The sequence below is a fragment of the Trematomus bernacchii genome, unplaced genomic scaffold (genome assembly GCF_902827165.1).
Source record: "Trematomus bernacchii unplaced genomic scaffold, fTreBer1.1, whole genome shotgun sequence".
Taxonomy (NCBI): domain Eukaryota; kingdom Metazoa; phylum Chordata; class Actinopteri; order Perciformes; family Nototheniidae; genus Trematomus; species Trematomus bernacchii.
In genome coordinates, this window is record NW_022987828.1 from 5,949,367 (window position 1) to 5,964,897 (window position 15,531).

General features: G+C 39.6%; 2 protein-coding genes across 2 annotated transcripts; one reads left to right on the top strand and one right to left on the bottom strand.

The window, feature by feature from the left end:
• Positions 1-864: 864 nt before the first annotated feature.
• Positions 865-8,400, top strand: rab23 (RAB23, member RAS oncogene family). The gene is made up of 7 exons (XM_034152519.1): positions 865-1,256; positions 4,856-5,089; positions 5,179-5,264; positions 5,535-5,691; positions 5,792-5,874; positions 5,962-6,054; positions 6,141-8,400. Exons 2-7 carry the CDS (start codon positions 4,935-4,937, stop codon positions 6,272-6,274), a joined length of 708 nt encoding a protein of 235 aa, XP_034008410.1. The 5' UTR covers positions 865-1,256; positions 4,856-4,934; the 3' UTR covers positions 6,275-8,400.
• Positions 8,401-8,538: 138 nt separating this feature from the next.
• bag2 (BCL2 associated athanogene 2) lies at positions 8,539-14,029 on the bottom strand. The gene is made up of 3 exons (XM_034152520.1): positions 13,751-14,029; positions 13,289-13,398; positions 8,539-9,439 (listed from the first exon to the last, which is right to left on the bottom strand). The coding sequence occupies exons 1-3, from the start codon at positions 13,870-13,872 to the stop codon at positions 9,072-9,074; spliced, it is 600 nt and encodes a 199-aa protein (XP_034008411.1). The 5' UTR covers positions 13,873-14,029; the 3' UTR covers positions 8,539-9,071.
• Between the last annotated feature and the right edge of the window lie 1,502 nt (positions 14,030-15,531).

Genomic DNA, 15,531 nt, shown 5'->3' on the forward strand with positions numbered 1-15,531 from the left:
AATGTGGGGGGCGCTCGTTTAGGTTGTCCGCGTGACCCGCCGTATCTCACCTGATGATAATAACTTTAATACAGAAAAGACAATTAATCCTTTTACATTTTTGCATGATAACTATCAATCAGTCGTCTTGCATTAATAGTTGATACATGTTATTATGTTTATGACTGCCGTTTTCGCCGTCGACATAGGTGCAACAGGAACTTTCGGAAGTATCTGAACAACATAACAAGCGCACCCAGAACACGTGGTTCATCTCAGACAGAAATCCATGACTGAAAAACAGATTTTTTTGTTGTTGAAAGGAATATTATTAAATTGCAAGATTAAGGAACTATCATTATTCATCAAGACGCTTTCTGAACTTAATGGTAAAGGTTCACTTGGAAAAACTATAGATGAGTAATTCAATTGTATCCATTTGTATGCTATTTTATGATTCTACCTCACCACATATCAAAGGGAAATGCTGTATATTTTACCTTAGGCCTACTACATTAAATTATATTCATACAAATATAATAACTAATACATAATGATAATTAATTATTATTATAGTATCAATTATCAATAAAGATTCAACCAACAAGGAGAAAGCTATACAGTATTTAAGAATAAGCTCCTTTACCTGCTGAAACACTAAAGCGATGAGTACATGAATGTATCAATAATGATTGCTCAATATTTTCATATATATATTATTCAAAATTGTCCATTCTGCATGATACATTATTTTATATCTGATACTTTGGGTTTAACTTGATTCGAAATCATACACAATTCATACCAGTTGGTGTCGCTAATGAGATATGTCCTTGTTTGGAAACCGACAACAAGAGGTAGTAGAAGAAGAAGAAGACTCCGCTGCTTAGCAACAAACATTAGCCAGCTAGCCTGTTGCCTTTAGCTACTCTCATGCGCAACGTAGGTAGGCTTGCGGATAGATAGCAATGCTTTTTCATCCCGTTCATGTCACTTATTCAACTCAGTTGTCGATGTTAATTAAAGTTTACCTGTTGCTTTGAAGTGTAGAACATTCGGTCTGTGGAGTCTTTAGCTATATATCATTGACGGGCGGAGGAGAAGGCTCTTTTCACTGGGAAAAGTGGCTAACATTAGCTAGGAAGCCTTAGCAGCGGAGTCACTAGCGTCTCCTATTGCCACAGAGGGAGGCTGGAGATATGTGATTGTGGTTCAGGCGGCTGATGAGCTCATCTAATGTTGGCAGATACTGGATGAGTTGAAACGTGATTTTACAGGTAAGAAATTTCCCTCTCTATGGATTTGCTAGCTTTAATGTTTAATGTTTCCTCACTAGCACAGTGAGTCCTTTAGTCAGCTGTAACGGACTAAACAGTTCCAGCAGCTGCTTCGTACCTAAAGACCATCCTGCCACCTATTCAACAGGTCATGTCTTAGTACACAGGTCATAGTACACTATCTTTATATGTTTCTGTCCCTTTAGTAGATTGGTATATTAGACAGTATTCTCATTTATTCTGTAAATGTTATAGTGTGTATTCTTCAAGTCTATCTAAAATCTCCTCTGAATGTCTACTGTGAATATACACACACACACACACACACACACATGTATATATTTGCTTTTAAATGTTTATTTTATTTATATTTTATTCTATTTTTAAGAAATGTTTTAATTCTTTAAATTAAATGTAATCTATCTATCGATCTATCATTTATTGAGCAAGGCAAGGAATCCTGATTTAAGGGAACTTAACAGAATTAAAGGTTAAACAAATACTTACTTCCATCAAATTCTTTGGGGATGCAACTTACAGCAACATTAATCCGAATCAGAAAAGTCAATTTACTCCTACTGGCATTATAACATCAGTATTCTCTATGTGCCCCAACATATTGACTTTAACGGGGCAGGCCTGGGTAAAGTGATGATGAGTCTGTGAAGATGACTCACTGTTAAGGAGAGGAGGTGTATTATTTTCTACATTGTGTATTTTTACATTTATCAGAGTTCATCTTAATGTGCATTGTATGAAACCATGCTACTGTGCTAAATAAAATATATGTTTATATTTTTCTCATGTCTTTGAAACATAGAGTATGAACAGGTTGAATCATCTCATTGTAAGTAGAAAACATCATGATAACTAGGAGAACCAGTAGATAAGATGTTTTCTGACGCAGGTACTGTATAGAAAACCACCTGTTAAATGTCTGATAAAGGAGTGGATGGAAATGTTGCAGGTTCAGGGTCTTTTTTGAAATGTTTGTAGAAGATTTCCAAATTGATCTCGTATTTTCAGATTGAACCACACTTTTTGTAGAAATATCACATATTAAACGTGATTTAAAGTGATGTACAATGTGCTATACCAACCCTGGTATTGGTGTTAACACTATGATAATTTAAATGGCCCAATTATAAGTCATTGTGTGTATTATCAGAGTTTCTGAGACTAGTGATCAACCCTTGTTTAAATGTCGATTATGTTGTTCTGTGGTCTTCATGTAGCGCAGTGACAATCTATGGAGAGTACTTACCAACTTCATAACCCATTAGTTTCGCTCGGTTGTTTCTGTGGTCCTAATACACATTTTAAAAACACATCTTTAAATGATTACACTGAAAGATGAGATGACTGCAAATGTGTAACTCAGCTTTTGAGTCAAATTTGAAAGAAAGGAATGGGTCCAGAATCTTTGCCTAACATGAGTTAGATCAATTTAAGAGTTTGCCATGATCAAATCTAATCCTCAGTTCCCTTTTAACTAATTTAAACATTCTCATCAAAACAAAAAGAGCAAGGGGGTTACTTCAAGCTGTGTTTGCCTGCATGTTATAACATCTGCTGCGTCATTCAGCTCAATTATAGTTGATGAATACTATTGTTGACTGCAATACATATTGTGACTCAATTCCGAACAGACTGTTGGATTCCACAGTCACACAGTAGGCTGTCGGTACCCACTGGGAACAGCTTTCCCACAGTATTGTTTAGCTTTGCACTCAGCCGCTACACGCCTAGAACTGTGGAACACCCAGTTGCTATGTGGAGTCTGCTGCTCGCACTGCTAATGGAAAAATAAACACATTGCACGGTCGCTGCAAACACAATCCTTGTACAATTTACAACAGTTAAATCAATGCTAGCATACATAACAGATTACAGGACAATTCTAGGAAAGCTCTTTAGTACAGGGTACTCCCTCCTAGGGATGCATATCGTTGACTTTTTTGCGATACCGATACCACTGAACGATACCGATACTCAACCGATACATATCGTGATACTTTCATGTTGCATAAGGGAAACATTTTATCATCCCGCAATTACTCCCATGAAGCGCTTTATTATATAGTTAACATGTCAAATGAATATTAAATTCAATTGTGGGACTTGGACCTTTTAGTACTGAACAAACAATGAAAAACACGTTATCTATGAAGAAAACTGATTCTGCAATATCATTTATAACAACCATCAGGCGGGAATAGTACATCTTGTCAATGGAAAAATAAAATAGCACCAGTATAATCAATATTCAACCTGAGATTCGACTGACCAGAGAACACATAAAGGATCATGAGATCTCGGCATTGCACATAAAACAAATAGCATCCTTAAAATCAACATTTGCCTGATGAAAGAAAACAAATCCCATCACAGTTCAGTTTTGTGCATTCATCTTCAAGAAGATGAGCATATCTGCTCTCTGGATCCAAACGGGCCCTTTCACAGCATGGATATCACCTGCTAAACTGAACACTCTCTCGCTTGGCACGCTGCTTCCCTGAACACAAAGGTACTTGGTTGCCATACGAGACAGCATTGGTTGGAGATTGGATGTGTTGCCACCTTTCCCAGAAATAAACTTCTTGCAGTGGTTACAGACCCCACCATTCAGACTGGCAGTCATATGCAGCCACACTTTAGATTTTCAAAAGTGACTTGGTTGCGGAGTTTCACTGCGAAATTGACATCGTAATTCCGACGGTTTGGGCACAAGTTTAAGGATATTATGCCTCACTTTTATAAAAAAAAAAAAGTATCAAAAACCGGATCTGATTTCGGTACGGTATACCGTAGCCACCAGTAACCGGTATTTCGGTAATACCGGGAACCGGTATGCACCCCTACTCCCTCCCCCCCCCTTGATATTCTGGTGGTAACCTGTGCTGCTGTTAGTGATTACATTTCTACTACGACAAGATACTTTTGAAATGTTGTCAAAACATAAGGAGCAATTGCTTTTAAGATCTTGTAATTAAATGTTTTTCAAATAAGGTAACAGACAGTTGCCACCTTAGTGATTTGTAACATAACTGCACCTGTACCTGCTAAGCTTTTGGCTTGAATAAGAATCATCTTATAACAGTTGACTACTCGCATGTTTATTCAATACGTTTAATCAGAACTACTTTTATGTGGTAATCCTAAATGTTCATGGTATTAGTATATTTGCTAGACCATGAGGTCCGCCCCAACCCTGTGTTCTTTTAAATCAAGGTTACAAACCTTTCATTTGAATGCTGCCTATCCTGAGATCCTTTAACCGTGCCTTATCATTGCACTTTTAGCTGCAGCCAGTATTTTATCGCTTTTATGAATTGTCTTTTTTGTTTGTTTTTAATTATTATGTTTTAAATGCCTATGTGAAGCACTTTGAATTGCCTCTGTGTCTTAAAATGTGCTATACAAATAAACTAACCTTGAACCTTGACCACGTCATACAACAGTTATTATAAATCATATCAGTGCGTAGGAACATTTAAAAAATCACTACTAAGTGTTTTAATGTTTCCTCGGGCACAGCACAAGTGCTCCAGAACATGTCTCATACAGATATGCTTTCTTTTCTTTTTTTACACTTGCAGGCGGTATATGTGTTGGTGTCACATCCCTAAATCTACCCAGGCAGAGTGGAACTGAGTGATCCGGCCAGACATCGCCACCATGTTGGAGGAGGACATGGAAGTGGCCATCAAGGTGGTGGTGGTCGGCAACGGAGCTGTCGGCAAGTCCAGCATGATCCAACGCTACTGCAAAGGCATCTTCACTAAGGACTACAAAAAGACCATCGGGGTGGACTTCCTGGAAAGGCAGATACTGTACGTGACGTTATTCACAAAAGAATCACATTCCTCTATCAATTACGGCCTGTATTTTAAATGATCCTCCATCCCTTCTTATGTTTTAGTGTGAATGACGAAGAGGTCAGACTTATGCTGTGGGACACGGCCGGGCAGGAGGAGTTTGACGCCATTACTAAGGCCTACTACAGAGGTAAGACCCCCCCCCCCACACTGTGACGAATATAATCCTGCTGCCTCAGGTCACTGACCCTCCTCGCTGCTGGGGTTAAGATTTCTCATTGTACGGATAACTGGCAGCTCAAAAACTAGCAAATATTTAATTGAGCTGAAAGTGAATCTCCAGTGGGGCGGTTCTGAAGTCCACCAAATGTTTTTACATCCTCGAGGGAGGGGGTGAGTTATGTATCATTTTTAAAAGGATGAACAGCTTGAAAACATTAACTGTCGTCTTGCATTCCAGGTGCCCAAGCATGTGTGCTGGTGTTCTCGACCACAGACAGAGAGTCGTTTCAGGCTATCGACAGCTGGAGGGAGAAGGTGGAGGCCGAGGTGGGAGATATCCCCACTGTCCTAGTGCAGAACAAAATAGACCTCCTGGAAGACACCGTTGTAAAAAAGTAAGTGGTTGTTTTCTTTAGTGCAGATATCACACTAGAACAGAAGAGCTATTGAATATTAAGGACACATGGTAATTGATTTTCTTTCCTTGCATCGCAGCGAGGAGGCAGAAGGTTTGGCTAAAAGGCTCAAGCTGAGATTCTATCGAGCTTCAGTAAAAGAGGACCTTAATGTCAACGAGGGTGGGTTACTGAAAAATAAAAAACCTGCAAGTGAAACAGTGTGATTCTAGATTTGTTAATACTTTAATATCTCTGCTCCTTTTCTAGTTTTTAAGTACTTAGCTGATAAGTACCTTCAGCGGCTCAAACAGCAAACGGCAGAGGAGACAGAGGTGCTCCATACAACCAGCAATAAAATAGGTGAGGAGACTTTCTTTCTTTATTATGTCACATTTTTATTACTTTATTAGAATGATATTAATGATAGATTTGTTGGTTTTCTTTAGGTGTTTTTAATACCACAAGTAGTAATGTCTGCAACCAGAGCTCCAGCAACGGCAGAGAAGTCATCTCCTTACGACCTAACAAACAAAGGACCAAGAAGAGTAAAAATCCTTTTGGAAGCTGCAGCCTAATTTAGATAAAACATATTTTAGTTTTAGTTACTGACTATTGTTTCTAAGACTAAATTGGTCATTGTTGTATTCTGTGGAGGTAGCCACATTTAGAGACCAAAGCCCAAACAGACTGGGAAATACTCTACTATACTACTTTAATAACCTGATGATTAATCTGTACCCTAAGTTGTTCCCCTACATTGATGGTTACATTTCCTTTGATTCCGCCTTGGATCTCCACCAATGACCTGCGCACAAAATATTTTCCTTGTGGTTGCCTTAAGTAACAGCAACAGCTGCAGCTACACTACAGTACTGTATGTAGTTTATATATCACATGACATACAATCCTCTCGTCAAAACAGCAAACGTTGCACTCTGTGAAAACTCTGTATGACTTTTAAACTCACCCATCCTGTGTTTGACGTCTGTTTGCATGTATTGTAAAAGATTCACAGATCATTTTAAACCATATTTTTGGTTTAAACTATTCTGTTTATTGTGGACAAAACACGATCCAGAGTTATTCTCTGTGCAGAAGTATTTTTGTACGAATCACTAGTGTTGAGTGATATTTTCACTGAAGTGTTGACAGTGCCAAATTCCCTCTTTCCGACCTGTAGATAAATATGAACACTGCAGTGACATGGATGTATCATAAAATAATAGAATGTGCTTTTACGTATAACCAAATATGAAACACTAACTGGTCTTATATATGTCTGCTTACAGCTTGTTTGAGGGTTTGTTAATCAACACTTTCACAGATGTAAAACACGAGTCACAGTTATAGCGATGCGTTTTTGATTGCAGTTGTTTACATATTTAATTGTGCTTTTTCTTTAACTTTGGTACAGCTTTGAATTACACGTGGTAAGTCGCAGACTAAAAACTATTATTTAGACGACACAACTCTATTTTTATTATTTCAAACACTATATTTTTTACATTTCAATCACTAAGCATGGTTTAATTTCTTTGTTGTTGATTCAATGGTTTGGCTTCTGCAGTATGTAATCAATTTATTTTGTAAATGTCGATATCTGTAGTGTCGGTACGAAAAGCCGATCTTCAGGATGCGATATCTTGCTTGGGTGTGCTTGAATATGCAAGAAAATTCAGTTTTTTCTCAATACACAAGGGTACTTAAAAGATCTCTAAACTAATTCCCAGACCTCAAAACAGCTAGCTGAGAACTCTATGATACTGCCTTGTCTGCATCAGGTTTTCCTAAAGCTCATTATCTGAAAGACGTCAGTTTCCTAAGCACAAAAAGAATGTGGTGATGTGGAAAAGGCCACTAACAGACAATTTGAACATTTACATGTGAATTATTTGAATGTTTTACATGCAATTGGTATAGGACAACTGGGAGTAAACATGCTCGATTTGGAACAGATTATTGCTATAAGCCTTTCCCAGATTTAAATGATTAAAAAAAAACGTAATTCTCAAGACACTTAGATAAAACGGTTGTGAAAATCCCAACAGGTGCTTTTAAGATGTTACAGTTTATTGTGTCACAATTTAGGAGTTCTCATTTGGTTGCGCTGTTTTGAGGGGGGGGGGGGGGGGGGGAAGAGAGAGTGTGTCTTAACTGTAATGCATGCAAGCCTTTTTTTCCACATCAGTGAATGTTGAACCGCGGCTACAATGAGTCGTCCTTGTTTACATTCTTCCCACTCACCACCATTTTAATCCCTACTCTTGCTGTTTGTTTAAAACTGCCTGCACAGTAAATCTGTAAATAATTATTTCCTGAGCTTTGTAACATTGTGTGTACTTTGCCTTTTTTGCTTTTTGACTGAATGGATATAGCGCACTTTATCATTAAGATGGAATATAATCTTAAAGAACCATAAATTGAAAACTAACCATACTTATGTGCTGTCACTCAGGTGTTGTAATGATCTTTGTGTCTTACTGTTAATATACCTTATCACACTTCATGAATCAATCTCACACATTTAGATGTATGCTTTCAGACTGACAAAGACAACACTCATTGTTGGATTTTTGTTTTTAACAGTGAAAAAAAAATGTATAACAACTTTTAAGTGTGCCACACAACTGCACACCCAATATTATGTTTGTGGTGGGGAGTTGATGCTTATATGACATTAATAAAACTTTACTTTTTTCTTGAGCATCCAGTGTCTAATTCCAAGTGACAATATTTCTCTGAAAATACAATCTTTTTTGCATTTTGATCATTGCCATTGTTCATACGCTAAATGAATATTAGCGCTAAGATGTCCCAGCTTCATCTATTGTGACAGAAGACATCTTTCCTTAACATTTAAGAGAAGTATTTTTTATTATGTTTTTGACATACATGTACAATCTGACATCAAAACTACTTTGTGCAAATATGAACTAAAACCCACAGCTAAATGTGATTGGTGTTGCTTTCACACAGAGGTAGTTTACACACAACCAAAACAGTTACCACGGTGATACAATGAAACAGGAAATACTTTATCATTAGATTCATTGTCATGCATTTGGTTTTACTAAGAACTGTGACCTACCTCTAATGGTGAGTGCATTATATGATCACACATTGTGAACTGGGAATACACACTAAATAATCCATATTAAGAAGTTCAGTGTATGGCAATCATTTTAAGTTAACACTCCCTACAGTATGACTTACTGTATTTTTGGCCCTAATGTTCAGTATCATTGTAATGTAATGGTCTTGCTGCTACTTGTAGAACATTAGTATAAGATAATAACAGTTCTTGGTGAGGTTAGTGGCATAAAAGAGGCATTTTGATTTGTTGACTGGTGTTATTGACAGCCATTGGCTTGTGGGTCCTACAGTTTCTGGTGATCCATAATCTTGATGTTCTTTCCAGCATTTTCAACGTTCCTCACCAAAGTCTCGAGCCTCCTCTTGATCTTCTTCTGGTCCTCCAGGGCACAGCTGATCACTAGGGCCTGAAACTTCTGGTCGATGGGAACGGGGGGGGCCTCGGTCACACAGGCTGCGTACACGGCCAGCAGACGCTCCCGCCCGCTGTTCATGTCATCAAGCAACTTCTTCACTATTTCATCGATTAAAGATGTGGCGTTGCGCAGGGCCTCCTCCTGCTGGGAGTTTCTGATGGTGCCAACAGAGACCTCCACACACAGCGCCCGGCCCATCAGACGGTTGGCAGTCAAAGACAACTCTTCTCTCTCCCCTGAAAGATACAAAACAAGAAATAAATGAATGCTACATCTTCAGCGGACACAATAATTAAAAAAACATTAATATTCTGGTGTCAAATCCTTGTCCTCGTTGTTACTGTGTCGAGTGTGTGCTCCAGCATCCTCCTACAGATGGTGGATTAGAAAAAATGCATAACGCCCAAAGCATAGTTTTTGAGTCTCTTTGTAATCGTTATGCATATTTTTGTTGTTTGTGTTTGGTAATTTGTTTGTTGTTTTGTGTCTCAGTGGCCTTTTCGTGTCTCTTTCTGGTCATTTTATGTATTTGTGTTAATTTGTCATCTCTTTCTGATCCGTATGTGTCTCTTTAGTGACACTTTGAACCCCTGTATGTAAAGCACTATATAAATAGGCTGGGCGCAGGGCCGCCCCTCCCTACTACACGCAGATCACGCAGACTGCGTTGGGCCTCATCTTGCGGAGGGGGCCTCATCTTATGGGCAAATGCGGCACAATTCCTCTAATGCGCAAATGCGGTGCAATTATGCGCTCCGCAGTTACCCGGCTGCGAGGTTCCGGTCAACGATCGCGACACATAAGGGGGGCCTCATGCAACACCTTTGCGTGGGGCCACAAGTTGGCCAGGGGCAGCGCTGCTAGGGTGACTACTGTATTGACCTATGGTGGATATATGTTAAAGGTCCCCTATGATGCTGTTTTTCATCAATATATAATAGGTCTCAGATATCTCCTGCGTCTTGGCCAAAAACTCGCACTGGAACATACCGACTTCAGCCGACGGCCAAGTAGCACGTACGCACTGCGCATGCGTGAGTGGCAATAACTCTCCTTACCAGCAGGCGGGGGTAGTGTGTATTCGTCATTCAAAAGAGGCAACCAGAAGACCGACTGCGTGATATATACAAACAACAAATAGCGTATGCGTTCCATTTTCACTCTCGTCTATCACAGACTGTTTGATGAAAGATAATAGCCGCCTGTGTGTGCCCAATCGTTTGTTTGCGTACCTCACTTCCGTTTCGCTTCTCATGCACTGATTCGATAAGCTGAACAGCCAATCAGAGTGATTTCTTTTGCCGACAGCCTCCGCTCCCGATTCAACATGTTCAATCGGGAGCCGAAGGTGTCGGCAGGGCAGGCCCTAGACATTTTGGTGCCCTAGGCGAGATTATGATTTGGTGCCCCCCCCCCCCCCTCCAAGCAATACACAATAGAATATATAAAGAATAAATGAAAAATCTCTACAAAAGACCAATACACTACGACAGGGGTCGGCAACCCCTGGCACGCGTGCCACCAATGGCATGCGGCACCGTAACCAGTGGCACACTAGGAATAAGTGGAATAAGTGTGCAAAATATTTAAATTTTATTTTCGGATCCTGAACGAGACCGCCGCCAGAGCGTGTCTCCCCGTTACCTGCAGAAGGAAGCCATGCACGCAACGCAGCCCCACTCTCTTTAACTCCAGGCGACTTTCTGCCGCTTTCCTCCGTAATGCAGTGCTGATATTTTCACCACAGAGGAAAGCACTTCACAAATTGCATTACCCATAAGGAGCTGTAAAAATGCCGCAGTTTTTGCGTGGCGATCGATATCGGCCGATACTCACTCTCTGCCGATCGATCGGTGCTCTCTAAAAAGGCCGATCGCGAGACGTAACATACATGACACTTTTCTCTGTGTGCGGCAAAACAAGCTCGCCAAAATGGCTTCACCAGTCTGGCAGTATTTTAAGGTGTCCGAAAATGACAATAAAATAGCGGTTTGCAACGTGTGTGAAGCAGAAATCCTGCAGCTCCACCCGCTGTGACGGACCGGTGAGCGGAGCAAAACACACAAGAGTTAGACCTAACACACTTAGCTATTTTATCTACCTCTGGAACAAGCTAAACTAGTTATAAATATATTTATTCTTCACTGTCGGGTCACTCATTACTAGATCAGTGAGCTGCATGAGATACTGACAGGCTGTCAGGAGAGAGAGAGAGAGGGGGAGAGAGGAAAAGAGAGCGCTTCCGCTCATTTCTCCCGTGTTATTATCCAAAGTTAATGTAAACTTGAATAATGTAGGCTACTTCATTTGAATGTAACAATTATGTTGGTTGTTGTTTGTGGAAGCACCAGTGAATGAGCCCCATTAACTGAGTTTTAAACATCACTTTTCACGAGTGTTTTCGTCGAGCTCTTCAACCCCCTCAATCTGGTGCACTTTGAGCACACAATGACAAGAGACTAGATCTAGGGAGTACAACTCTAAAACACCCATATGAAAAAGATCGGTTTACATTTTAATATAAAAATAAGTATGTGAACATAACCAATAACCTACCATAGCCAATAACAAATAAATGTAACATATTTTATTTTTGTTGTTCATTCATATCTTATTTTACCTAGTAAACATTTATTTATTCATGCATTTTTTTTTTTAATATCTCCGGTTTTAAACGATATACGGGGCTGTCGGCTGTGCGTGGTGATGAAAAGCTGGTTCGAGGGGCCCCCAGTGAATGTTTGCCTAGGGCCCCCACAGACTCTAGAATCGGCACTGGTCCTATAGTATACATTGGAATGATTTCAAACCTGTTTTTATTCATCCTAATAATTATAAAGGTGTGCCTTGGAAATATTTGTTTACATAAATTGTGACCAAACCGTTTGAGACCCACTGAGATAACTTAGACTAAAGTGAACTATCTAAACACTCAGAGTCCTTTACCTCACTGAGCTGTAGTTATCAGCCTCAATCCAACAACAATCAGCGGTACCGATCTCTCTCTCTTGCTCGCTCGGAGGCTCTCTCTCATTTTGGCTGTGAGCTGCGGGCGCCTGGTAAGTCAACACTTTCATCCCTTACAGCGCCCATCGTACAGGGCAAATGCAAAATGTTGCCGGCCTGGGGCATACTTTCCAACCTTGAGACCTCAGAAATCGGGAGCATTTCCAAAACCACCGCGCGGGCGGGGAGCCGTGGATCGCCGGAGCTGTTTTAGATTAACATTAACATGCTTATTGTAGTTGTAATTGCACTGCCTTGCGGCCTGTAGCACCATCCTTGATGGAGCATATGTGTGGGCTGGACCTGTATTTTACAGGAAAGGAGTGAGCAGAGAGTAGAATTGTCGATTCTTGTTCTGTTTGCTGTGACTATCTTCCTCACCCTCTCAGACATCTATTGACGGCCGAAATCGGCTTGGTGTGTCCGGGCCTTTAGATGAAAACAAGGTGCCACGCCCCTCTGAGAGATATTTGGTTAAAAATAACACAATTAGCTATGGTGCTCTAGGAGGAGATTCAGGTGATAAGGTGGGCGGCAGTTACCTTGGTTGGTTATTGGCTAATAACGTGAGGCAAAAACACTTTATGATATCATAAAGTGGCCAAAATCTGATCAGCTCATTTTCAGACAGGTTTTTATATAAATGGATCAGGAGAAAAAGAGAGTGAATCTTTTTTCCTGAACCTTTCAGAATCTCTTTACACAGAGTACATGTTTATGTATAAAAGACATGAAAAAGTGGATTTTGCATAATAGGTGACCTTTAAATGGGAAATTAGGAAACACTGTATTAAATGTAATAACCATTTGTTTATATCCTATAATATCAAGTATGTGAGGAAAACCAGCTCTTTAAACATGGGTTCTCTTTTCTTGGGTGGAGTGCCTGAGGTTGTTGAATAACACCACCCAACTACAGTGTAGCATTCAAAGCATAACCTCATTGGATCACAATGTAACAGTGAAATCAGAGGAGCAGCGAAATAAAGCACATTACCCATTACTGAGCGACTACTACAGTCACACAAGGTATCAGACTGTACAAGTCATAAAATGAGCACAGTAAAGTTATGTCTCACCTTGAGAAACGTTTCTCAGCTCCTGTCCGTTCTGGATGGACTGGATCGTTTCCAGGATCAGCTCCCTCTCCTGCTCCATGGCCGATGCTGTTTCGCGTAAAGCCTCCACCCTAAAACACACCGACAACAACACATGACCACCGGCTTCCATTTAAAAACCACATCCTCCTCTGGAAAAATAACGGACTGTTGCAAATCGAGAGTAAAAATAACAAGACCATCTGGTATTATAATATATTAACATTTTAGAGTATTATCTTACTAAAATACCCACATACACCCATTTATATTATCATGAAACTATTGAATTAGACCTGATCGACTACATCCGTTTTCTTCTACATTTCTATAGGCTATTTTGTATCAATTAATGAAGTTATGATATATGAGGATAATGCCTGAAAAATCCGCTCAAGTGCCCTGTTTAGATCGCACATGGTACGGCCTGTTACTTCACTGTACCTCATTTCCAGCTGATCCAAACTTTCCAGGAGTTGTCCGGAGCGATCTGCCATGGACAGCGTCCTGCTGAACTTGCTGCCCATAGCGTCATTCATTTTCGCCTGTATTTTAGCTTGAGCCATGTTGGTGAATGCTTTTTAATATGATTGTTATGATCCGTGCCGGGGTGAAATCCTGTGTGCGATCAACACTCCTCTCCGTCCAGCTGACTACAGCAGCAGCGCCCCAGGGAGAACATTTCCTAACATGGGCTGCGGCTTCCTTCCTTCACTCCGTCCCCATAGAAGCTTCCCGAGGAGTCCAGATACAGTGGTAACCAAAGTCAGGTCCGAGGACCCCTGCAGGCCCCTGAGAAGCTCCAGAAGATTCCCAGAAGTGCTCGTTTGTATGGCAAGCCGATTTATCTTTTATTCATTTCTGGAGGATATAAAAAAAAAAATCTATTCTTACTAGTAAGAATGCAAATTCTTGATATCAAAAATTCAATTCTTACTAGTAATGATGTTTATTTCTGATATCATTGAATTTGAACTAGTTCAAATGCCAATTTCTGATATCAGTAATTCAATTGTTACTAGTTACAATTACATTTGAACTAGTAAAAATACCAATTTCTGATATCAAGAATTCAATTTCAACTAGTCGAAATGCCAATTGTTGATATCAGAAATACAATTTGAACTAGTTGAAAATCCTTTTTTTGATATCAGGAATTCAGTTGTTACTAGTTAAAATTCAATTTGTATTTATAACTAGTTACAATTGAATTCCTGATATCAAAAAAATGATTTTTAACTAGTTCAAATTGACAATGAAATGAATAAAAGCTAAATTGGCTTGCCATAGATTTGGCATTTTTTCTTAGCATGCAGTTTTTGAAAACAGGCAGGTCCTCCAATTAGTAGAATTTTGGGAGCCCTAGTGTTCCTTTTAACTGGTTAATTTTTAACATATAACATAAGATAAAATATGTGTCAGGGCAAAGGCGCCTGGGATGTGAGCAACACAATTCAGAAAGATAGAACATGTGGAGGGCATGTAGCCAGACTGTTACAATCTGTGTTTATAATGGTTAATGTTTCAAATGTGTTCGGTGTCACAAAACTGTACTCAGATGGGCATTTTAAAATTACATTCTGTTGCACAGCTTAATATTTTCAGCCCTTTAATCCCTTGTTGAAACATTCCAGCAATTATTATATTTTACTGTATTATTATTTTTGATATAGGCTATACTTAAAACAAAATTACCCACATAATAATTGCATAATTACTGCAACATAGAGAAAACCTTATTGCCATTTTGTAGTGCTAATCAGGTATTAAAGGAATCTGTCAGTTGTCAAATAATTTTTAAGACAACAGAAAACTTAAAGGAGAACAAACTGCTGTGGCTATAATTTCAGTTGCCCTTAAACAGAACTTCCACTGTCTCTACTTTCACAGGAAATGTTTACTATCCTAACTTGAAGAAGACTGAGACATGTCTCCATACAAACGTTGGCCCTGCTCCCTACGGCGTATATACAAGACACTGGATTTCAAGTCTGCAATGAAATCAGAGACTGCAATGTGAGCTTCAGTTTGCCCTGTGGTCACAAGTTCAGCTTCAACATTTTGCAGTGTCATTTGATGCCATCTTTAGCAAGTGTCGACACACAAGTGTTGAGTCTACACAACAGAAGCCATAAATCCACCGCCACAAAAAATACCTTCTGCCAGCTGCATCTGCTCTGAACCCTGTTATGTGAAAGCCCTATATCATCATTTTGTTATGTCAT

Coding starts and splice junctions, on each gene's coding strand:
- rab23 (XM_034152519.1), top strand. CDS start 4,935: ATGTTGGAGGAGGACATGGAAGTGGCCATCAAGGTGGTGGTGGTCGGC. Junction 5,265..5,534: donor TACTAAGGCCTACTACAGAG/GTAAGACCCCCC, acceptor CTTGCATTCCAG/GTGCCCAAGCATGTGTGCTG. Junction 5,692..5,791: donor GAAGACACCGTTGTAAAAAA/GTAAGTGGTTGT, acceptor CTTGCATCGCAG/CGAGGAGGCAGAAGGTTTGG.
- bag2 (XM_034152520.1), bottom strand. CDS start 13,872: ATGGCTCAAGCTAAAATACAGGCGAAAATGAATGACGCTATGGGCAGC. Junction 13,399..13,750: donor TTGGATCAGCTGGAAATGAG/GTACAGTGAAGT, acceptor GGTGTGTTTTAG/GGTGGAGGCTTTACGCGAAA. Junction 9,440..13,288: donor GCTGAGAAACGTTTCTCAAG/GTGAGACATAAC, acceptor TGTATCTTTCAG/GGGAGAGAGAAGAGTTGTCT.